This window comes from Neoarius graeffei, chromosome 8 (genome assembly GCF_027579695.1).
Source record: "Neoarius graeffei isolate fNeoGra1 chromosome 8, fNeoGra1.pri, whole genome shotgun sequence".
Lineage (NCBI taxonomy): Eukaryota > Metazoa > Chordata > Actinopteri > Siluriformes > Ariidae > Neoarius > Neoarius graeffei.
The window spans coordinates 54643687-54668473 of NC_083576.1; the positions used below are offsets into that span (position 1 = coordinate 54643687).

General features: G+C 40.9%; 1 protein-coding gene across 7 annotated transcripts in view; it reads right to left on the reverse strand.

The window, feature by feature from the left end:
* The window catches only part of tenm2a (teneurin transmembrane protein 2a), a 466651-nt gene that overhangs the window by 435439 nt on the left and 6425 nt on the right, over positions 1-24787 (reverse strand). The window contains exon 2 of one of the 7 annotated variants that reach the window (XM_060927879.1): positions 19942-19948. The exons of 5 other annotated variants lie outside the window; for them this stretch is intronic. In XM_060927879.1, the coding sequence (XP_060783862.1) occupies positions 19942-19948 (7 nt within the window). Of the gene's footprint in view, positions 1-14187; positions 14242-19941; positions 19949-24787 lie in introns of all 7 variants that reach the window. One more of the 7 variants, XM_060927874.1, reaches the window with a different exon arrangement.

Below are 24787 nucleotides of genomic sequence, written 5' to 3' on the forward strand. Positions count from 1 at the left end.
GTACTCCTAATGTTTACCTTTTAGTCTTGCATAGGTTATACCCTTTTACTGATCACCTCATCATTAGCCTGTCTCTCATTCTGAGCATTGTCGAACCACTTTGTCTGCAAAACTTTGCAGTAGCTAGAAACTGTTTTTGTTTTTCCCCATTTTCACCCAGTTTTGGTCATTTGTCAGTTCCCACCCTCTAGCTAGCTCTCTCATGTTGCATGGTAGGTAGCAAGCAGGGAGGACGAGGGCTAGCATGTACTTCCTCTGAGACACACGGAGTCACCCACTGCATCTTTCCAAACTGCTGCTCATGCTACATTGTAGGCCACCTGAACACTCAGAGGAAAGTACTAACTACCCTCTTCCACATACATGAGCTCAGACACACCCATGATTGACTAGTGTTTCAAAGTTCTTCCAAGTAATGTTTTCAATCATAAACATCACTGATGTCTCATTTAACACAATCTGGTGAACATGCAAGTGGAGTGGATACAAGCTATTTTGCTCAGATATTTCAGGTGTCCAAAGTATTTTATCCAGTGAAGCATTCCCAGTTGGGGTTAGGTTCTTTATATATTCAGTGGCCTTCAAAGTGAAATTGGAATTGGAATTAAAAAGCCAGTTTCTGTCAGTTTTTGAAAAGAACTTGCCTGAACAAATTAGAAGAAAAAGTGACCAGGCTGCTCCAAAAGAAAAGGCAGAGAGTGTTGTGACCAGTGCGGAAAATAGTATGAAAATTTGAGAACAAACTGAGAAAGGAATAAAGAGGAAGGAATAAATCAAGGTCGACCTGCTGAGTTTCCCACCATGATGTAATGCTGTGAAAAGGATTGTGTTATTGTGGGATTGTGGTTCCATTAATAAAATTATACAGCTGTTTACATGTCTTTTTTGGATCTCCCAACAGTCTGAACCTTTTCCAGAGCCATGAATCAAGCAACTATTGCACACACACACACGCACACAATGAGCACCGTCAGCATTAGTCTGCCATCCAACAATTACTAACAAGTACTCTGCAATTACATCTCAGCAGAGACCCACTTGGGTTCTTCATCACCTACTCCTGACAGCTACAGCTGCATGTAATGGAGATGCACATTCCCTGATTCCCCGATTCACTGTCATTGACAGATGCACAGACACTGATATTTATGAGATAATAACTTGTGGATTGCACAGTCTCCGCTAAATCTTTAAAGACTCAATATCTGAACCTCCCATCTAAGCATACTGCAGAGAACTTTCTTCCTGTCAGTGTGACATTGGTTCCTGTGCAGGACATGTCAGGACTGCGGGTGGTGTGTTGTCACTAGTGGACTCAGGAGGGCATGGTGTTAATTACAAGCACTAACACTTCTGGGTGGGTGTCCAACTTTCACACAACACACCAGTCCCAAGACACATGGAACATCATTAGGGTCCCCATTAGAGCTGGACCATAGAGTTAAAAGCATGTCTACAACATGGCCCTGTCACTGTCAAACGCACCAGCCCTGATGAGCCACCTGTACTACACGGCCACTCAACACCTTTTAATTGGGCCCCCAAAATAGATCTGACTCTATGGGGAATGGTGTCACCTCTGAAATGCCACCTGACTTCAACTGATGTTTACACATATTCATGGCATGGATGTGTCTTAAAGACCAGAAAAAAAGACATTTAGAAATGATAGCTGGATAAAGTATGTGTTACATTTGCAGTGTGGAAAGATGATATTGATACTTTAATAACTACAGACTGATTGACAGCTGGCAAAGTGAAGATAACCCAGACATTCTACCATAGCTGAAGCATTAGTAAGTTTAATCATCATGCATTATTTATTAAACATCAAACAACAATAAAACACTTAAACTTATTGATAAGTACTTTCATAATTTTTTATGCACTAATGGCTTTTCAGTATTTCTAATAGAGAGCACTGTCTCCATCAGATCCTGAGCAATAGCCCTCCAGGCATTCCTGCTAAAGAGGCCGCCATTTTAGAAGACAGAATAGATTTGACAAAGTATTAAATACCCTGCACTCAGCAGCCCCTTATAGTAATTGAACCCAAGGGCAAGTTCCTTCAAATGGGCCTGCACTCACTACCACTCAGTCTCTCTGCCTTATAACAAATGGCTTTAATCAAACTAATTATTTCCACTGGAGAAGAAAGCAGTGACATGGATAGTATATTAAACAACATCTATGATTAGGTCCTTGCTTTGCAGGCGACAAAGATACCCCAGTATTAGTGAAGTCAGCTTGTCAGTAGCCTGTATGCTTTAGTCTGTACAACTTCTGCTTCATCCTCTTATTAACTGACCCCCCAGTGTTCCAGAAAGGTTAACAAACCCTCTCTGGACAGGTCCATAATCTTCCTATCCAGTGACATAGTGTCAGGTGTGAGTAAAACCCTATAAAGACAAGGGATATCCAAGCTTTCTTTTTGTCTCATCCCGTCCCAATGCATGGGCTGCTCTCCATACATAAACACTAGGGCTCATGAGTCCTGACTAACCCAGGCAACTCCTCTTTGGGGGCAAAACATAGTAGCCATGGTCCACTGGATCACACAGTTAAGTCTCTGATGAGGCCTCTTGAGTGGAAAGCTTCCTGAGTGCATTCTGTTGTTGATGGTGAGGAGAGAAAAAAAAAAAAAAGATAGATCAAGTTAATCTGAGGAGAGAGAATTTATCTGCAGAATGGGATGTCTGCAATGCCAGGGTAATATGCAGGTTAAGTGCTAAACTGTTGTGCCTTTTCATCCTTATACATAAGACCAAACATATGCTCCCTCATCACTTAGGCTACATCCACACGACAACGGCAACGAGATTTTTTTTTTTTAAATATCGCGTCTACATGGGCAACGGATCAGTAAAATATCAGGTCCATATGGCAACGCAACGCTTGCTGAAAACGATGCAATACACATGCCACACCACTACGTGCGCTGTAAGACGGTCCCATCGGAGACACCAGAACAATAGAAGAAGTAGACGCATGTGCATAAACCCCTTCTTCTGTAGCATTAGCCACATAAAGTTTTGATTATTAATCAGTAGCGTAAAACGAAAGACGCGGAAAGAGGAATGAATGGGGGTAGATGGAAGCCGGTACGCCAACATTCTGATATCCTCCAGAATTCTTTAATGGTCTGGAATAAATTGAATGCTACATGTTGATGGATTACTTTGTTCTTCTACGCCCTTTTTGAGGAATGTATTGTCGGACTTAAACCAACATCTGAAGAGGTGAGATCGCTCCTTTTTTTTTCCTATGTTTGCTGGCAGGATTGTTTTTGTTTTTGGAAAGCCCACGGGCGGTGCATGGTTTGATACTGCTTCCGCAGTGTTTGGACTAAAGACTCTGCCCTAAGGGCTATTCTCTCTCTCTCTCTCTCTCTCTCTCACTTTGCACCATTACACAATAAATATTCACAGTGAAAATATTTTGTAAGCGCGTTTCATGAACCAAGTTATAGGATTTGTTGACAACTCGCATTAAGTTCGTTACACTTCTACCCAGCGTGAAGCACTGACAGTCATGTAGTTGTGACGTCATCGTAAACAAACCCGTTCTACTCATCCAGATGACTTCGCAATGGCGCCATTGTCAGATTTTTTCACTCTGGAACCCGTTCTCAAAAGATTTCATTTTGGGGCACCCAAAACGCCGGTGCCGTGTGGACGCCAGGCCGAAATGATAAACAATTTTATCAGATTCACCTGAATCCATTGCCGTGTGGACAGGGCCTTAGTCTGCTCCAGACATTGTCTAATGGTGAACTGTGCCTACTTCTCTTGGTTGGTTTAACAAATAGAGATATGGGATGGACAGACATACAGAGGGATAAAATGTCAGACCACTCAAAACCAATTCCCAAGCTACCAACCAGCCAACTAAAGACCTCTAAACTGTCACCTACTTCAACAAATTCAACAAATGGTTTCTAGAGTGTTGACTCAACTTAAGCAAAGCAGTAGGAAGAAATCAGGAAGGAGAAAAGAGGGACAGAAAGAGAGAGAATGTATGTCAGGGAGAGTGCATTTAATTTCAGAATCATTTATTTTTAATACCCGCCAGCTTCCTTGTTCTCTCTTTGATCTTCGTCTGCCTGGATTTATTGCAATGCACCGACAAAGCACAGAATCAACAAAATAAAATAATGAATGAAATGTGTAACTTGACAGCTAATTTCACATCAAAACACCAACTGTGAGAAGAAATAAATGAGGGATAGATTAAGAAAAAGAGAAAGACTAAGTGAAGTCGAGTACATGGGCCTTGATTAAGTGCTGTGAGGTGTCTGAGAAGCTTGAGACAGAAATACCTTAAGAACAGTTCTGACATTTTTTAAAGGAAACCTCATTATTTCATAGCTAACATAAAGCTGATTATGGTTTAAAACGTGCCTGTGTCACAAGCAGAGATGCGTCTGTAAACAGGATCAGATCGAATGAGATCACACATCCGCATTTCAGAAGTGAAACGATGGACTAATACACTGGTTGATCCTTTTGAATTTATCAAGCTTGATAACCAATTCCTAAATCATCTATCTGAATGGAGTTATGTATAAAAGCCACTTTGATAAGCCTAGGCATGTCAGGAAGCACACATGAAAGCCTGTATTCTTCTGAGGAAAGAGCAAAAGAGGAACAGATCAGTGCAGCAGACTTTAAAACACAGCGTGATGAGATCGATGCAGAGAGCTAGGTCTACCCTGGCTCTGCAGGAGGGTCGAGTAAAGGCCTGCACATAAGCAGGCCCAGACATGCCTCTGAGCTGTAGGGCAGTAGCAATGTTCGATCCATCACCCTCCTTTCAGGTGCTTTGGTTTTTAGCCTGTCTCGCAAGTTTGGAGTGCGAGCAATAACCGGGACGCAACGTTCAATTTGCATTTGCACCTGTGGAGGAGTGAGCATGGAGTTGTCTGACACATCCAAATCAGCAGAGGAGAGGCTAAGTCAATATGTGTTCTAGTGCAGAATAACAGGAAGTCATATTGTCCTGTTGTTCAAAACAGGATGACCTTTTTGATAAACAGGTTAAAACCTACAGCAGAAAAAAAAAAAAGTGGAAAATGGAAAAGCTTTAGCTTTTTCTTAGGAGATCACAGGTTCAAATTCTAGCAAGGCCATGGTCATTCATAGCCATGAGTCCAAAGCATCATAACTGATACTGCTGTCTGGGTGAGCTGAATGATTACTGTCCATCAGTGCAAGACTAGCTAACTGGGCTCATGCATGCAGAAGAGAGCAGTTTGCACTTTCTTTGCCTATTTGTACACTATATAGTCAAAGGTCTGTGGACACCACACCATAACACTCATATGTGATTGTTGAACATCTTCCAGATTTAGTCCCCCTTTTGCTTTTATAATAACCTCCACTCTTCTGGGAAGGTTTTCCACTAAATTTTGGAGTGTGGCTGTAGGAATTTGCCCATTCAGCCACAGGAACATGAATGCGCTTAGGCATCATTGTCAGGCAAGAAGGCCTGGGGTGCCAGTGTTACATTTCATTCAAAAGGTGTTCAATGGGGTTGAGGTCAGGGCTCTGTGCAGGTAACTTGAGTTTTTCCACTTCAACCTTGGCAAACCATGTCTTCATCGGCCTGGCTATGTGCATAGGGGTACTTTGGAATATGTTTGGGCACCTTAATTTCAGGTGACAAAAATGTTCGATCTAGAACATACAAAGATATTCTGCACAATTGTGTACTTACAACTTTATGGCAGTTATTTAGGAAAGGCCCACTTGTGGTTGTGATGGCCAGGTGTCCAGAAACTTTTGGCGAGCCAATGTATCTTCAAAGGAAGCACAAGTTGGCTTTCATCTTCCTTGTTTGGCAGCTGTTGTGTGATGGGGTAACCAATAACAAATAGTAAGAATATTTATTCAAGACCAAAAGTCTAAATAAAAAAAATAGTACAATTTAGCTTCTCAGGACAATAAGCATAATGGGTTGTGTTGACCACTGTATTGCTGGGTTTCACGTGACGTCACATCCGCCTCATTAGTTATTCAAAACTTTAGCTGGTGGTCTACCAAAGCTCAGTTGACAAAGCATTTGTACGGAGAAGGTGCATTGCTCGCATGAAAAATGCCTTACGCTTGCATTGTTTTAGGTTGTTCGAATTGATCAAACCGTGAAACTGATAAAAATTTGTTCAGGGTTCACCATGAACTAATAAAAAAGGGTGAACAAACACAAGATTTCACAAAAAGACATAGAGAAAGGTGGCTTTTGAACCTCTCACTGAAATCGAAGGGAGCTGAGTCGAAGCATGCTCGAGTTTGAAGTGATCACTTCGTGAAAGGTTTGTATATCCCCCTCAGTTATGTCCTTAGTGTTTTCCAAGCACTTTTCTTGCTATGTGTCATTATTTTACAGTACTTTTTTTAGTCACAAAGCCATACAGTTACAATGCGCTGTGATCACTTCTCTATCTTGTTTAACTAAGATCCAGGGCTTTAAGGGGTTTCTGATGATCTTTGTGAATGATTTACCTGAGAGATAACAGCCAACACAAGTGAGAATCAAGCCAACTGCTGTTTGTTTACACTTCAACTTGCAGCGCTTCATTGTAAAGATGTGAACGAAAAGCTTAAAAAAAAAAACATACTTACACGGGCAAAAACAATACAGGATTCATTTGGCAGCAACTTGATACCAAGGCCCTTTACCCAGCCACATACAAAAAAGTTGTAAGCCTCCATACTCTTCCACACTTTCATCTGTTTTGCAGTGTAGAAGGATGTCTGCAGCACCAGATAGTTCGAGATGTCTGGGAACTCGACTGAAGGGTAGTTTTTGAGATCGTATGACAAATCCTTCTTTCCCAGACTGTAGGGGTCTATTCCATTGCACACAGCAATCTTCTGAATATATCTAAAGCGAGCAGTGGATTCTAGATTATGAGCATACTTTGATAAATTATCACTAGTTGTTTGCCCTACGGCAGCAGTTTAGACCACCAGCTATTTCACTTCCAGTAAAACCACTAAGAAAATTTGCATGACTGAAACCCAGCAATATAAAAGAGACAGAGGGAGGGATTTTCCCCAAGACCTTTGAGTGCCACTACATATGGTCTCTGAACACTGTCAGCTTCCCGTGGCAACACTTCCTCCAGATGTGTCTGCAGCAGGGCTTTGAACCGGTTCAAGGAACGAAAACGAAAACCGGGAACTTTTTCTATTTCACATGGAACAGAAACGAAACCAGAAACTTTATTATTTTTTATGTTCCGGAACAGAAACGCTTATTAAAAATAATGGTAACCGGTTAATACCGGTTTTTATTTCGTTCCTCAAAGTTTCTGTAGCCTACAAATAAGTCATTCTTGTCCTGCGCAAGTTTCTATGACCCGCTGGGGTTCACTTCCTGTGTGACGTTCGCTGATTGAATGGAGAGAGCGGGAAGGTGGACTATTATCATGTCTCCAGGTGATAATAAGTGAGTAAGTGCATTACTGAGTGTCTGAGCAAAGAAGAGCCTGAACGTTGCAACCTCCCTATTGGCTGTTTGTAAAAATGTATCAGTTGTTGCCCTTCCCACGGGAATCATCGCGGGCTCGAGAGACGAGACCTGACGAGTTAGTTCGTTGGTAGCAGAACAAAATGTCTGGACACAAATCGGGTTTTCAGAAAAGGAAAGAAAATAAACGGAGGGTCGAAAATACAAAAAAGGAGGCAGAAAATGCAAAACGAGTTGTAAGGTAGGACAAATGGTTACTTTTTAAGGCAGCCCTCCGTGGCTGAAGGCCTTCAGTTGTCATTGAATGGTTACTTTTCTGAGGCAGCCCGCCGTGGCTGCCTGCAGGCTTATTTATTATAGCCCATTTAGTTAAAATTGTTGATATAAAATGTTTATAGTTATAGTTATGTGATGGTTGTCCTGATTTAGACTGTTTTTTTTTTTGGGGGGGGGGTTGCGCGATGTTGCACCCGGGTCCAGATTAGGGCAGAACCGGCCCTGGCTACATTTCAGGTGTAGTTTGTTTTATGAATGTATGTACTTGCATAGATGTGTACTTGGTCTTCCAATATGGCGCCTAACAAAATCTCGCGGCGTGGTGACGTCATGTGGTAGCCGTCTATAGGGCCTGACTAGCCTTTGGTAACACACTAAACGAATTATCTTTTCATTTTTGGCACTTTTTCTGTTTGTGTAGATGGGAAGACGTACTGAGAATCCAAATCGCCAACATTTGAAATAATAATTGTTTTGAATTATTTCTTGTCTTATTTAATGAAGGTTGTAATAGAATTAGCCTACATTTGGCTTAAGCTGGATGAGACAGAGACATAATTTTATAGCCATTTGTTAAACAGCTGACAGGGAACGTAATTAACCGTTCCGGGAACTAAATTTTTTTGTTCTAACCGGTTCGGGAACGTCTATTTAATGGTGGAACCCAAAACCGGAAACGTTAAAATTCCGTTTCTGTTCGGAACAAACCAATAGGAAAAAAATTCTGGTTCAAAGCCCTGGTCTGCAGTGGCTTTGCTATGAAATCATCAAGTGACTGATCCAAAGAATACATCAAGCTGGCAACCTGTAGTTCTGTATCTGACTACTCTTCCCTGCTGTATTCCCCCATCTAGTCCATTTTAGCCACCTGGAACATATATTGGCTATCTTTGCTAGAGCTGTGTCCCATTCACCCTGTGCTGGGAAAAAACTGCAGAAACTGCATTCTGTATCACTTTCCGATGGCTGAGCCCTGGGTCATCTGTCATGAACACCGAGATCAGATGCAGTGAGAAAAAGGAAAGGAAAAAAAAGACTCTTGATCCATCTGTAGTGAAAACAGGGTTCAACAATGATCATGATGATACCAGCTAGAAATCCACTTCAGACAAGAGGGACCTATTTACATCATCGCTCTGGATCAGTTATGGCTGACTCATTATGGCATTGTACTAGGTTGTGCTTCATTTTGCCAAAACACATATAACTCTCTCTCTTTTCTTCTGATTCATCTCTAAACCCCTGGGCTCCTTTTGTTTTTCCTTTCAGAAGGCAAAGTGGTTGACTGTCCTCATTAGTGTGATCAAATACAGTGAGAAAAAAAAAGCAAATGAGGTGCACAACGTGAAAAAAATGAAATGTAGTAAGGAGGCAGTGCCCCCTATGGTTGTTCACTTTACTGAATGTATTCCTGATTCTGAAAGCAGTAGAGAAGAAACATGGAAAAGGCTCAGTTTTGATTATAGGACAAAAATCTGTTGCCAGCATCAAAGAGCAAAAGGAATCCATCCATCCATTATCTGTCCGAGTCATGGGGGAAGATGGAGCCAATCTCAGCTGACTTCAGGTGAGAGGTAAGACACACCCTGGGCAGACTGCCAATCGATCACAGCGCTATGGCAGAGATAAGCAACCGTTCACACTCACATTCACACCGATGGACAATTTAGAGTAGCCAGTTGACCTAATCTGCATGTCTTTGGACTGTGGGAGTAAACTGGAGCAACCAGATGAAGTCCACACATGTTTGGGGAGAACATGCAAACTCCATACAAAAAGGCCCTGGTTGGCCACAAGGTTCAAACCTCGAACCTTCTTGCACCGCAGCACCGTGCCATTCCAAAAAGAAACCTATTACTGTATTTCTTTTATGTTGTGAAACAGTAAGCCAGTTGAGAGGAACAGCCTGTAAGAAAAGACGTCATCTTCCATAAACAGTAATGCTGCTATAAATGTCAGGCCCTTTAAATCAAAACACAAAAGACAGAAACAACTATTTTGGTCATGTCAATCATTTTTCAAATTTTTGGATAAATTGCATATAGAACCCAAAAGAAAAGTTTTTGTTTCACTGTTTTTTTTCAACGTGTGACCAGAAATTATATTTAAATGCAAATATACAGTACTGTACAAAAGTCTTAGGCACTTTATTTATTGAATTATTTATTTGTACAAGCTTTGTTACAGACTTTTATTTTATGACCTCTACATTATGGAGCCAATACAAAAACCTTTGAGATTTCCAAACATTAGTTTTCAGCACAAAATTACATGTTACAGAAAATGTTTGTATGTCAGTAAAGAAAGCAGCATATCACATAAAAGACCACTTTTCAGACAAAAACATAATGAAGGCTACTGGGTTTTGCTGCAAAGATCAGAAGGAAGTGTGACAGCCAAAGTCTCCAGAAGAACCGTGGCTGATTCTGTAAGATGCTCAGTAAAACTTACAGCTCAGTTCCTTATGAAACTGCACTAATTGTACCTGAGACTGAATTTTTTTTTTTTTAAGCAAAGTGTCATCACACCAAACACGGCATTTTTTCATGCATTGCCACTTACTGATCTTTATGTGATTTTTTTTTAATGTAGAAACATTTAAGTTCATTATTTTTGAAGGCATCTTTGCTCTACAGCATCCCATTGCATGTGCCTAAGATTTTTGCACAGTACTGTAGATGTCAAAATCATTTTCAATTAAAAGTAGAATTAGCCAGAAAAAAAACGTGCGAAAGTGAAAGTTAAAAAGTGCTATTTTTAAAAGAAGAAGAAGAGGAGGAAGAAGCAGAACAGCAACAACAACTACTTTATTTATCACACGTACACTTGTGAAAATCCTCTCTGCATTTAACCCATCTGAAGCAGTGAACACGTACGAGGGTAAGTCAAAAAGTTCTAAGACAGATGTTATAATTTCAAAAGGAATTCAAAATAATTCAAAAAAGGAATACAAAGAAGGAATTTTCCAACGGAAACATCGCTTGCAGAAGTGTTTAGACTTAAATGGAGGATATGTAGAGAAATAGCTTTGTTATTTTCATAAATATTTTTTTCGTCTTAGAACTTTTTGACTTACCCTCATACATGCACACACACACGTGAGCAATGAACACACACACACACACACACACACACACACAGAACAGTGGGCCGCTATGCTACAGCACCCGGGGAGCAGTTAGGGGTTAGGTGCCTTGCTCAAGGGCACTTCAGCCCAAGGCTGCCTGCCCCACGTTAACTTAACCGCATGTCTTTGGACTATGGGGGAAACCGGAGCACCTGGAGGAAACCCATGCAGACATGGGGAGAACATGCAAACTCCACACAGAAAGGCCCCCGTTGGCCGCTGGGCTCGAACCCAGAACCTTCTTGCTGTGAGGCAACAGTGCTAACCACTATGCCACCATGCCACCCTTAAAAAAGAACTCAAGTATTAATAAGTAAAATGTAAACATTGATTAAATTAACTCCCATTGTGTTTTTATGTGAAAAATAACTTTTATTACTTATATAAAACTTTTACAAGTTGGTTTTTGTTTTCAAGCAACTATGCCATTTTCCCTGAAAACAGCATTCAGCCGCTACACATTTGCAATATTTACCAGTAGTTAGAATGGTAAAGAAAGAGACTTGACAGAGTTGACAGAGACTTGCTGTCTCGGCTTGGGAGATTGTTTGTAGTGTGCCATTGTCCTATTGTGCTCTCTAACTATCATCGATTGGCTACACATGCATGTGTTGAACAGCGGAGGATATACAATACTTAGTGAATTATTTTACAACACAGTTTCCTGAATAAACAACACTCTGTTTCAATTTCCTTACTTTAAGTCTCCGTTCATGTTTTTAGAGTGAACAACTTTATTTGTTTGGCAGCATGAACAAGAGAAGGGGAGATGTATCAGAGAAAGATGTTTTGTTGCTCTGCTTTGAAGTCAGACAGGTTGGTATAGGATACAAAGTAGGCCAAAAGGAAACCAACACCTACAAAATACTGACATTTTTGTCAGTTTTAAGGCTTCCGACACCGTGTTTTCTCAGAACGAGGATCAGAATTCACTTTATTGTCCAAGTACACTTATGCCGCTTTTCCACTACAAACGCGGCTGAGTCGGGCTGAGCCGTGCCATGCTGAGTCGAGCTGAGCGGGGCTGTTGGAGTTGCATTTCGACTACAACCGCGCTGAATCGTGCTGGCTGGAAGTGGGTGGACACATTGGGTGGAGTTAGCGAAAGTGGGTGGACGTCACGTGATGTCGTTAAGCAGCGCAAACAGTGACATCAGTGATCTTTTAAGCGGTAGTCTCACGACCCGAATAGTAAACAATAAACATGGAGGACATGGAGTCGTTAGTGTTGCTGGTCTTGGTGCTGTGGCTTGTCGTCACCGACAACGCGGACAGATACTGGCAAGAGCGTATAGATGAGGCGAGGCGCATAAGGCTTCAGAAATTCTCGTAATTCATAATTATTCTCCTTCCGGGTTTACGGTGTTTACAGATCCCAGCGCGCTCGCGGGGCGTGTGTGGGCATGTGAGGACACTCCTCCTCACCAATCAGTGCACAGGGGAGTGTCTGCTCACGCCCCCAGCCCCACTCGGCACGGCTTGGCTCGCTTCAGCCCCACTCCAAAACGGTGCGAGTTTTAGGGGCTAAGCAGGGCTGAAACGAGCTGAGTCGTGCTGGTTTTTGGTAGTCGAAACGCGAGCCGTGTCGGGCTGAAGTGAGCTGAAGCGAGCTGAAGTGAGCTGAAAAAGGGTAGTGGAAAAGGGCCATTACATGTACCAGGAATTTGTCTTCACTGCAAAAAATAAAAATCTTAGGAAGTTTATTTGTCTATTTTCAAGTCAAAACATCTAGCCACCCTTATTATAAGGCATAATTGCCCAACAAGCAAAACCTCATTTAGCTAGAAAGGCTAGTTTTTAGACAGTCCATCCTGAAAATCTTGTATAGACAAAATGTCTTGAAAAAGTCTTATTTGGAGCACCTTTGAAAATAAAACAAGTTTTTTTTAAAAAACAAGTAAGTACATTTTGGACATTTGTCAAATGCGGTTCATCTTGTTTCAAGAAAAAAAAAAGTATGCTTGTTTTGGGAATAAATTAACTTTACTGAAATCTTTGAATCTTTCATTACAATTCAACTCCACCTTACATATCCTAAGGCTACATCCACACAACAACAGCAACGAGATTTTATTAAAAAGAAAAATCGCGTCCACATGGGCAACGGATCAGTAAAATATCAGGTACATATGGCAACGCAACGCTTGCTGAAAACGATGCAATACACATGCCACACCTCTACGTGCGCTGTAAGACGGTCCCATCAGAGACACCAGAACAATAGAAGAAGTAGGACGCATGCGCATAAACCCCTTCTTCTACCCGGCGTGAAGCACTCTCCGGAACAAACACACAACAACAACAACAACAAGATGGCTGCGACTACGCGAGGAAATCGTGCCTTCTGTGTGTACAAATTAGTTTTATTAGTGTGCATAGTTTTATATAACTTAATTTTCTTATTGTGTGTGAACACTTTGAAAAGCATTTTTATATAATTTATATAACTTTTTATATTGTGTGTGAACATTTTGAAAAGCAGTATTATCCAATAAAAAAAGAAATTCAAGAAATAGTTCAGTTACTTGTTTATTTAAAAGAAAAGCTGTATACAAAAGTGAATGCAATGCAGTGGTTCATACAAAACAGCGAGTGCGCTGCTTGTTCTAGTCATGTGGTTGTGACGTCATCGTAAACGAATCCGTTCTACTCATCCAGACTTCGCAACGGCGCCGTTGCCAGATTTTTCGACTCTGAAACCCGTTCTCAAAAAATATCGTTTTGGGGCACCCAAAACACCGGTGCCGTGTGGACGCCAGGCCGAAACGATAAAAATTTTATCAGATTCACCTGAATCCGTTGCCGTGTGGACAGCCTCTAATGGCCCTTTTCCACTACCCTTTTTCAGCTCACTTCAGCTCACTTCAGCCCGACACGGCTCGCGTTTCGACTACCTCAGAGCAGCACGACTCAGCTCGCTTCAGCCCTGCTTAGCACCCAAAACTTGCACGGTTTTGGAGTGGGGCTGAAGTGAGCCAAACCGAGCCGAGTGGGGCTGGGGCGTGAGCAGACACTCCCCTGTGCACTGATTAGTGAGGAGGCATGTCCTCACATGCCCACACGCCCCGCGAGCATGCTGGGATCTGTAAACACCGTAAACCCGGAAGAAGAAGAATTACGAGAATTTCTGAAGCCTTATGCGCCTCGCCTCATCTATACGCTCTTGCCAGTATCGGCGTTGTCGGTGGCAACAAGCCACAGCACCAAGACCAGCAACACTAACGACTCCATGTCCTCCATGTTTATTGTTTACTATCCGGGTCGTGAGACTACCGCTTAAAAGGTCACTGATGTCACTGTTTGCGCCGCCTAACGACATCACATGACGTCCACCCACTTTCGCTAACTCCACCCAATGTGTCCACCCACTTCCAGCCAGCACGGTTCAGCGCGGTTGTAGTCGAAATGCAACTCCAACAGCCCCACTCAACTCGACTCAGCCCAACTCAGCACCGCACGGCTCAGCCCAACTCAGCCGCATTGGTAGTGGAAAAGCGGCATAATTTTACTGCAACTGTTTTCTCAGTCATTCAGAGTGAGGTCCTTCTAGATGCTGTACATACTCTAGACCAGACAAGTGCCTTCAAAAAGGCTATGAGTGAGTGGAGGGCGTTTTAGTGAGGTCTTTTTGGAATGCTGTGAGTTAAGTTCAGTGGTTTTTTTTTTGTTTGTTTGTTTGTTTGTTTGTTTGTTTGTTTGTTTGGGGGGTTTTTTGTGCCTGATCTTGTAAACCCCTCGTACACATGAATAGTCAGTGCCCCCAAAATGCACTGTTCCTTTGGTGTTGTGTAAGCACTGTAAGTCAAAATGCGTAGACTTTTTTTTTTGTGTGCCTGATCTTGTAAACCCCTCGTACACTGCACTGTTGCTTTGGCGTTGTGTAAGCACTGTAAGTCAAAATGCATAGACTTTTTATTATTATTATTATTATTATTTTTTTTTTTTTTTGGTGCCTGAGGTCCTGGGGAAGTGGAATCTTAAGAGATGTTTTAATGTTTGAATGTTGAAATGGGGAAAAAAAAAAACTTGTTGCAATGCTACACGTGTTGTCAACTTGATTCAAGATAGTCTCTGGTCTCATATCTAGAGTATTTTACTAATTACAGGCCACAAAAGGAGAATCTTTTAAGCTAGCAATGCTTAGTTGTAGAATTTAACAATCCTAATATTAGTATATTTATCTTAAATTCAGTTTTTACTGCTAAGACTTTGTCATGAATTTAAGTGAAATACCCTTAAAATGAAATAAATAAAAATGACTTGCATGGCTAAATGTAAGAAGTACGATCTTGTTATAAGAAGTATTTTGATTATTTTGAGTTAATCAGATCTCACATAATAAGTTCCCCAATCTTATTTTGGAATTATTTCATCTAAAAACAGGTTAGATTTTTCATCTTACTTTAAGAAATCTTACCAAGTCAAATTTGACTAGTTCCATTGGCAGATTTTTTTCACCTGATTCAAGCAAATATGCTTTGTTTTAGTCTTTTATTTCTTATTTTTGAAAGGCCATTTTTTGCAGTGTTGGTAGCATTGGTACAACATTCAAGGGCAACACAATAAAAAGAGTAGAAGTACGCCATTTCAGCAATACTCAAGTACAGTTCCTCAAGTATTTCCCACTCCTGCTTGAGGTCACCACAATTCTAAAGAAGATTTAAGCTCTGCCCACTTGGCACAATCACATCAGGTCACATATCCACAAAAAGCTTGCTTCCTCATATGTCACTTTATGAGTCATTATGATGTACAGCAGGGGTTCTAAACCTTTTCTGCTTTGAGGCCCACCTATTCATAATTGTAACGAGTCAGGTACCAGTAAAAAAGATCCCCAATTATTTTGACTCATCTATTCTATTAGAATCTAATAATCTATTGTAAAGTGTATTAATGGGACACAACATCACTCCCTGTTACAGATGGGAGCCCAGGAATTAAATTAATACAATAAAAACAAACTGGTTTTAATTGTAAGTATTGTATTTAAAACTGTATGGATGTGCCAGAAGCCAACATAAAACCACACATGCAGGTCATTCTCAGTCAAAAGGGATTAATGATCCAAAACTGGAGTCTGGTCCATTAACACAAGAACTTATTGCCATGTTTGTGTACAACAAACAAGCAAGTTATTAAAACCAAGAAGTACACTCAAAAGAAGTGGATATAGAAACCACTCAATGGGATAGATCCTTACATGCTAATAAAGAAGGAGTTTTCCTACGAGTAGGAAAATTATCCATCCATTGAGTTCCCCGATATCTCAAACTATCTGGTGTTGCAGACATCATTCTACACGGACAAACAGATGAAAACCTGGAAGAGCATGGAGGCATACAACTTTTTATATGTGGCTGAGTTAAAGATCTGGGGATCAGGACACTGCATGATAAATCCTGTATCGTTTTTGCCCAGGTAAGGAGGAATTTCTGGGCTTTGTATGCATCTTTGCAATGGTTGCTAGGGCACTAGAAGTTTTAGTATCGGGTGTAAACAGACCACAGCTGTTCGATTCTCAATCCTCCCTGTTCTTCTCTTCCAGCAGGCATCACAGATCCGGATAATTTACCCACAAATGTATTTATTCTGCCCACTGCATGTGCACGCTGTGTGTGTGTGTGTGTGTGTGTGTGTGTGTGTGTGTGTGTGTGTGTGTGTGTGCGTGTGCACACGGGGGTTAAATGCAAAGGAGGACCGTGAAAATAATAAAGACTTGTTCTTCTTAATTTACCCAGAAATGTATTTATTCTACTTGAAAAGTGTATGGCAAACCAGCTACTGGATTTGGGACCCTACGACATCCTGAACTATTTCGTATTTGGCTTCAAACTTGAAAAAAATTCATGGCCCACTAGATGATGCTTCCCAGTGGTTGAGAAACACAGATATACAGTACATTTATAATATAGATTTTGTGACAGCAGCCCAAGGAAACCACCGCCCAAGCAGTACATTGCTCCTCACACCACTGCTCCCATGGTGCTGAAAAGACAACAACACTTCAGCACCACTGTTTTGGACTGCCAAAAGCTGTGTAGTCATGGGGGGGTGTCCTGCTGAATGCACATGGCTGGAGCAGCTTAAATGGTGCCTCAATCTACTCTCCTTGAGCAGCCAGAAGAGTATAAAGAGGCACTGCCACACACTGAGGTTATTTGGATTCTCTCTTCGTGCATGTCGACTGATTCTCTCCTCCTCTCTCTGCATAGGCCACTTCACCACCACTGAAGACAACGAGGAGGAAGACCAAAATCACAACGCTCTACCCGGTGATTGCCTCCACTCCTGTTTTCAGTGGCAGATTGACGAAAGACCCAGATGCAGCCAGCCCTGAATGTAACCCCAGATGCAGCCAGCCCCGAATGTGACCCCGTGTTAGGCCGGCTCTGGCCCTCCCGGACCTGCACTGACTGCACCATTCTCACCCCTTGCACTTCCCCTACCTTTTCCTAATAATTAAAAGAAGACTTATTCTTCCCCAAGACCCTGGGTTGTGTGTCTCTGTTCCCCACCGCAGCCACGAGTGCCACAGTTTATAAACACCACTAACTAGAGTGCAAGCATATGAAATCACATTTTATTTTTAAAATAAATTCTCCCAAATTCAGCTTTTTTCTATATTCAGAACCAACATTTTTAGTTACTTGATGTCCTGATATTCATGAAATTCACTTGTTTATTTATATCCCTGATGAAAAGGACAAACTGATGGTAGAGTCAATACTGAAAATGGCATCAAATATTTTTAACATCACATGACATTTTCGTGATTAACCAAATAAAGAAATGGCATTCCAACAAATCGTTCAGTCTTTTTTTTCTTCTTCTTGAGATTGCCTTCATTGTGAAATAAATATTTAACTGTAACAATATCACTCAACTCTAATTTCCAAAAAAAGTTGGGACAGGGGAAACAAAAGACTGGGGAAGTTTGGAATTCTCAAAAAACACCCTTTTGGAACATTCTACAGGTAAACAGGTTAATTGGTAATTGGAAAGACAAGCAAGAATGGGGTTCATCACTTCATAAAAAAAAACATGTGGGGATTTCACCATCGACAATCCATAACATCATTAAAAGATTCAGAGAGTCCAGAGAAATGTCTGCATGTAGGGGGAAGGCCGAAAACCAACATCAAACACTTGTGACCATCGATCCCTCAGGTGGCACTGCATTAAAAACTGACATGATAGTATACAGTGTCATGCAGAAGTATTCATCCTCCTTGGTGTTTGTCCTGTTTTGTCACATTACAAGCTGGAATGAAAATGGATTTTTCAGGAGTTAGCACCATTTGATTTAAACAACATGCTTACAACTTTAAAGGTGAAAATTGTTGTTTTATTGTGACACAAACAATAATTAAGATGAAAAAACAAAAATCTGGAGTGTGCATAGGTATTCCCCCTGAAGTCAATACTTTGTAGAGCCACCTTTTGCTGCAATTACAGCTGGAAGTCTCTTGGGGTATGTCTCTATTAGCATATAGCAGATCTTAGCACATCTAGCCACTGGGATTTTTGCCCATTCCTCAAGGCAAAACTGCTCCAACTCCGTCAAGTTAGATGGGTTGTGTTTGTGTACAGTAATCTTCAAGTTATGCCACAGATTCTCAACTGGATTGAGGTCTGGGTTTTGACTAGGCCATTCCAAGGCATTTAAATGTTTCCATTTAAAACACTCAGTACCGGTTCACCCAATACGCACACTACGCACGTTGCGTAGGGCCCCGCAAACTCATAGAGGCCCCGTGGGGAAAAAAAAAAAAACGTGACGACGTGACCGTCCGTCGCGCTGCTCGCGCACATCAGATTCCCAGTGCATGTGCATCAACCTAGTAAGATGAAGCGGAGTTATCCCTCGGGGAGTGATTTTCAAATAGTGTTTAGAAACTTTTCTTGAAAGAGTTCTTGTTGTGATTATGGTTAAATGCATTGTCAAGGGCATTACGTCACACATTCATTCTACTGGTCGGGCCTACGTAGCACGTGCGAGAGCACTGCATGCTAAAATCACGTTTCCACGTGACACAAGTGACGTGACCTATTGATACACGTGCAATTGATCTCACTGTAGCAGAGTAGAGTGTCATCTCAGAAAAACAAGGTTTTATGGTTAATTATTCGTTAATTTGCAATGCCACGACTGTCAAACATTCAGCGTGAACGTGCCATTGGCATGCTGAATACAGGAACATCCGTCACTGACGTTGCGAGGGTTATGGGATGCAGTCGACAGACCATCCATAATCTCCAGACACGTCTCCATCAAACTGGCACCACAGCCGACCATAAGGAACCCTCCACAGAACTTGCAGGAGCTTGGTGCCATGTTGGTACAAATATGGTGGCGCATTCCCCAAGCTGTGTTCAGACGCATCATCCAATCCATGAGGAGACGTTGTATCGCAGTTGTGAACGCCCATGGAGGACACACCCGATATTGACATGATTTCATTAAGTTGTGACTCACAGTTTTTGATCATGGACATTGTCGTCGCATTTCCGGTGGAACCAATTCCATGACAAACATGATCTGTATGCTATAGCATCTTTAATGACAAGATAATTGAATACAATCGTTATTTCAAACCTATTTTCCAAAATGTTCAAATTATTGACTTTGAAACGAGTGTAAAGTTTTTATTTTTGTTGAGTATACAATTTAAGTGTTATATCAATCATTCTGAGTGTAGTTACAACTGCACTTATACAAAATGGAAAGTAATGGATAAATATTTACTAAGATTGAATTTTGTTTGCTTGGATAGCCCACAGGCAAATATAGATGCAGATATATTAGTGAATAAATAATATATTTATTCACTAATATAACTCGTGAAATATTATGACAATGGTGCTAAATAGGCTAAATAGTAATCTAAATCACCTACATTTTAAGTACAGTATCTGAAGGTAAAACAAGCACAGCCAATTTGATGGAGCTGAATTAATAGTAGCCTTATCTATATTTTACTTCTTCAACATTGTGGTTGACTCCACAATAGCATCCATTGGTGAACGATTTGAAACTCTGAACCAGGTGAAGCAGAGCATTTTTTAACATAGTTGCTGGGAGACCAAATGGTCTCCCAGTGGCTAGATTTGGTCTCCTAGTCAATGCCAAACCAGCTTCACTGGGAGACCAAATTTTAAACCAAGTTATGTCTTATCATTTGGTCCAATCAGTTGCAATTAATTAACCAAGCACCATGCAAGTATACATTTAACAAGGAAAACGAAGATCTATGTTATAAGATATACACACAAGATCATGTTGGTTAAGAAAAACAAAACTAAAATTTGGTTACTGAGGTGGCTGACGTCAGAATCCGATGTCATTACTGTGTAACTTTGAGTGTCTTTGACATAACATTTATGCTTGGTAATTGCTCTTGATAGCTGTGTAGTCACTGTAGTGTGTTTGTCTGTATGGTGATTGGTGAACCATTTTGCATCACAGAATATGCTGCAGCGGTGCAGCCGCATGGACTCTGGGGCCTGTGATTGTATTGCCCAGACCAGTTGGTCTCCTAGTGGAAAATCCTTAAAAAATGCTCTGAGGTGAAGACTAAATATGGAGCAGTGCTGAACTTCAGCACTGCATGTCAGATGTCCAGTGATTCCTTAAAGGCTCAGTGTATGGAACTTGAGAAAACTCTGACCTTCAACCAAGACTGTGACATCAGTGGAGTTGATCTGGCAAACGAAATCAAGAATTTACCTGACCTACCATCAGCTAATATGACTGCCTTTGAGCTGCTTTCTTTCCTTTTGAGAAAAATCTGGAGGAACTCTATCCTAACCTTTCGATAGGCCTGAGAATTGCTGTCATTCTGCTTGTGACAGTTGCCTCAGCTGAGAGGAGCTTCAGCAAGTTAAAAATTATCAAAAACTATCTGAGATCTTCCATGTTCCAGGAACGTCTGAGTGGTTTGGCCATCATGCGCATCAACCATGATGTGGGGAAGCAAATATCATATGACGACATTATTGACGATTTTGCATCCAGAAAGTGCAGAAAGGGACATTTTTAATGGTGAGTAATTTGTTACATGTTTAGTTCGATTTGATTTGGTCTGATTTGGTCTGTATTTATTTGGAGTTAGACCAACAGGTGGCAACACTAGTGCAATATGTTTAAAGGGGGGATGAGTGGAAGCACTGGGTGTCAGGTGCGACTGTTGAACATTTTGGGGTTCAGTTAAGAGGGCCCCTTAGCAGAATTTTGCCTAGGGCCCCATGGAGGTCTGAACTGGCTCTGAAACCACTCCAGTGTAGTTTCAGCAGTATGTTTAGGGTCATTGTCCTGCTGGAACATGAACCTTCGTCCCAGTCTCAAACCTCTGGCCAACTCAAATAGGTTTTCCTCCAGAATTGCCCTGTATTTAGTGCCGTCCATTTTTCCTTCAGTCCTGACCAGCTTTCCTGTCCCTGCAGATGAAAAATATCCCCACAGCATGATACTGCCACCACCATGCATCACTGTAGGAATGGTGTTCTCAGGGTGTTGGGTTTGCACCATACATGGAATTTCCCATGATGGCCAAAAATATCAATTTTGGTCTCATTTGACCAGAGAATCTTCTTCTATGTGTTTGGGGAGTTTGCCACATGCTGTTGGGAAAACTCCAAACGTGTTTTCTTCAGCAATGACTTTTTTCTGGCCACTCTTCCATAAAGCACTGCTCTGTGGCGTGTACAGCTTAAAGTGATCCGATGGACAGATACTCCCATCTCCGCTTTGCAGCTCCTTCAGTGTTATCTTTGGTGTCTTTGTTGCATCTGTGATTGATGCCCTCCTTGCCTGGTCTGTGAGTTTTGGTGGGCAGCCTTCTCTTGTCAGGTTTGTAGTGGTGCCATATTCTTTCCATTTTGCTATAATGGATTTAATGGTCCTCTGTGGGATATTCAAAGTTTGGGATATTTTTTATAACCCAACCCTGATCTATACTTCAGAACTTTGTCTCTGACCTGTTTGGAGCACTCCTTGGTTTTCATGTTGCTTGCTTAGTAGTGTTACAGAGTCAGAGTGCTTCCAGAATAGGTTGAGTTATACAGACATCATGTGACAGATCATGTGACACTAAATTGCACACAGGTGGATCTTAATCAACTAATTATGTGACTTATGAAGTGAATTGGTTGGACCAGCTCTTATTTAGGGGTTTCATACAAAAGGGGGTGAATACCTACATATGCACATTCCAGATTTCTGTTTTTTTCATCTTAATTATTGTTTGTGTCACAATAAAACAGCAATTTTCACCTTTAAAGTTGTAGGCATGTTGTGTCAATTAAATGGCGCTAGCCCTCCAAAAATCCATTTTAATTCCAGCTTGTAATGTGACAAAACAGGACAAACACCAAGGGGGATGAAATTTTTGCAAGACGCTGTAAAAGATGGGCTCTGGAACACTTCAGAAAACCATTGTCAGTAAACACAGTTAATTTCTGCAAAGTTCAAAAGTCAGCATCTGTGATGGTATGGGGGTGTGGTAGTGCCCATGGAACTGGTAACTTGCACATCTGTGAAGGCACCATTAATGCTGAAAAGTACATACAGGTTTTGGAGCAACATATGCTGCTATCTATATAACGTCTTTTTCGGGGCATCCCTACATATGTCAGCAAGACAATGCCAAGCCACATTCTACATGTTTTACCATACAACAGCATGGCTTCGTCATAAAATAGTGAAATTACAACAGCTAAGAAAGCGCTAAACTGGCGTCCCTGCCTCTTATTGAAAATGTGTGGTGCATTACAAAGCACAAAATACATTCCCGAATGCCTAATGAGTGTTGTTAAAAGAAAAGGTGATGAAACCGCATCACCTGCCTCCGTCCCAACTTTTTTGGAACATATTGTAGGCATCAAATTCAGAATGAGTGTATATTGACAAATAAATAAATAAATAAATAAATAAAAATAATAATAAGTTTCAGTTTGAACTTTAAATATTAGGGTTGTAGGACTAAAGAATTAGGTTTGTAAGACTAGATTTTTGCCTTTATCAAATTAGACAAAGCTTCATTTGATAATGTAAATGTAAATTTTTTTTGGAAAAGTTCCAATATAACAATTATTTGTAGGAATATCAGCAATCAACAGGCAAAGATATATTATTTTTTAAATGACCCTAATCACCTGTAGTGCCTTGTTTTAAATATGCCTTCATTTCCAGCTTATATTCTATCCCAATATAGTGATGTAGGTACAGATCTTTTAACTAAAGACATAAAGCAGAGGGCCTGAGTGTCCTGTGATTGAGACACAACTCTAAATGAGGGCCGAGGCAAAGTAACAGGTGACAGCTAATCAGTGGCATCGAGTAGGAGGATGTCTGATAAACAGGTGACATATTCAGAGCACCACTAGGTTCAATGAAAGGTGTCTACTGTAACTCAAGAGTGTGTACAGAGATCAGCTTACATGCCTTTCCTGTAGCATGCAGGAGCACAGATCTCAGAGATTAGGGACAGTGAGCTAACATTACAAGAACAGTGGAACAAGCCTGTTATGGGCATATGTTTTACACCTTTACTATTGAACACACTGGCACACGAGTTCAGCTGCTGTTCAGGGCATCAGAACTGAAAATTTAATTCAGGAATGCAGGTAATATTAATATATTTGGCAGATGCTTTTGTCCAAAGCCAAGTGTTTACAATCTAAACATATAGCTTAGCAACTTAGAAAGGTCCAGAATCAGTACTGAGATTTGATCTCACATCCGTCCTCTGTATCTCTCTGCGCTTTCTTGAACACACTTATCTTTATACAATTTTTTTTAGAACTTTGAGTTGCTACCATTCAATAAACATGTTTTGATAATAATGAAAGGTGTGAGCTGTGTCTGAAAAGAGTCTAAATATTTGTTTTTTTTTCTTTGCAGCTTTTTATAAAGCTGTAAATGTAATCATTATCACTTAATAAATAGCCTAAATACTTAAATGAATAAATTAGGTGAAGCTTGCACTTCACTAAAAAAAAAAGGTTTTTTTACATTTCTAAAGTCAATAGTAGCTAATGAGGACACCCAAGTTCAATATAACAAAAATGTTGTGATTTAAAATACTATCATATTGAAATAACTTCATCCATATTCATTTGAACAATATGATATACTGCATGCTGTTATTTATAATTAAAACAATCAGGTTAGAAAGCCCTTCTGAAATTACAGACTCCATTGGAGAAACTCAGTGAACCAAAATTACATACACCCTGTTAGACCTTTTCACCAAATTATATATGGCTGGTTGACTGCCTGTCTGCCAGCCTGCACCTTCCACTGGTATGAAAAACAAGCTGTTAACACCAGAGCTTTCTAAAATTTGGTCTCTTATGGGGTCTGTTTGATCCATAATGGCTCCCCATGGGAAGGAATTGCCTGAAAATTTCAGAAACCAGATTGTCACACTTCACAAAATTGGAAAAAAAAATATATAACAGCATCAGTAAGCTGTTAAGCATAAGGCAAAACCCAGTTGCTGCAGTCATCAGGAAGTATCAGAAGAGCCACACTAATAGGAACCAAAACCGTAGTGGCCATCCTCAAAGCACACGGTCTGTCATCTGTGAAATCTTGTGATGAAAAACAGACAGTCCAGTGCTTCCAGTTTAGCCCAAGACTTGTCTTCAAAAATTAGCACCTCAGTGAGTTTCCAGACAGTATGCTGAAGTGACAAAGACTGACATTTGCCCAAGAACATGAAAAGAAGCTTGATGAATATGGTACCATATTCTCTGGTCAGATGAAAACAAAGATAAATTAGTCTAGATCAGATGGGGTTCAGCATGTTTGGTGTGGCCCTGGCCAGGGCCTTCACAGTGACTGCATAATGCCATCTGTGAAAGATGGAGGAGGGAGTCTGGTAATAAGGGGTTGCATGAGTTCAGCAGGGG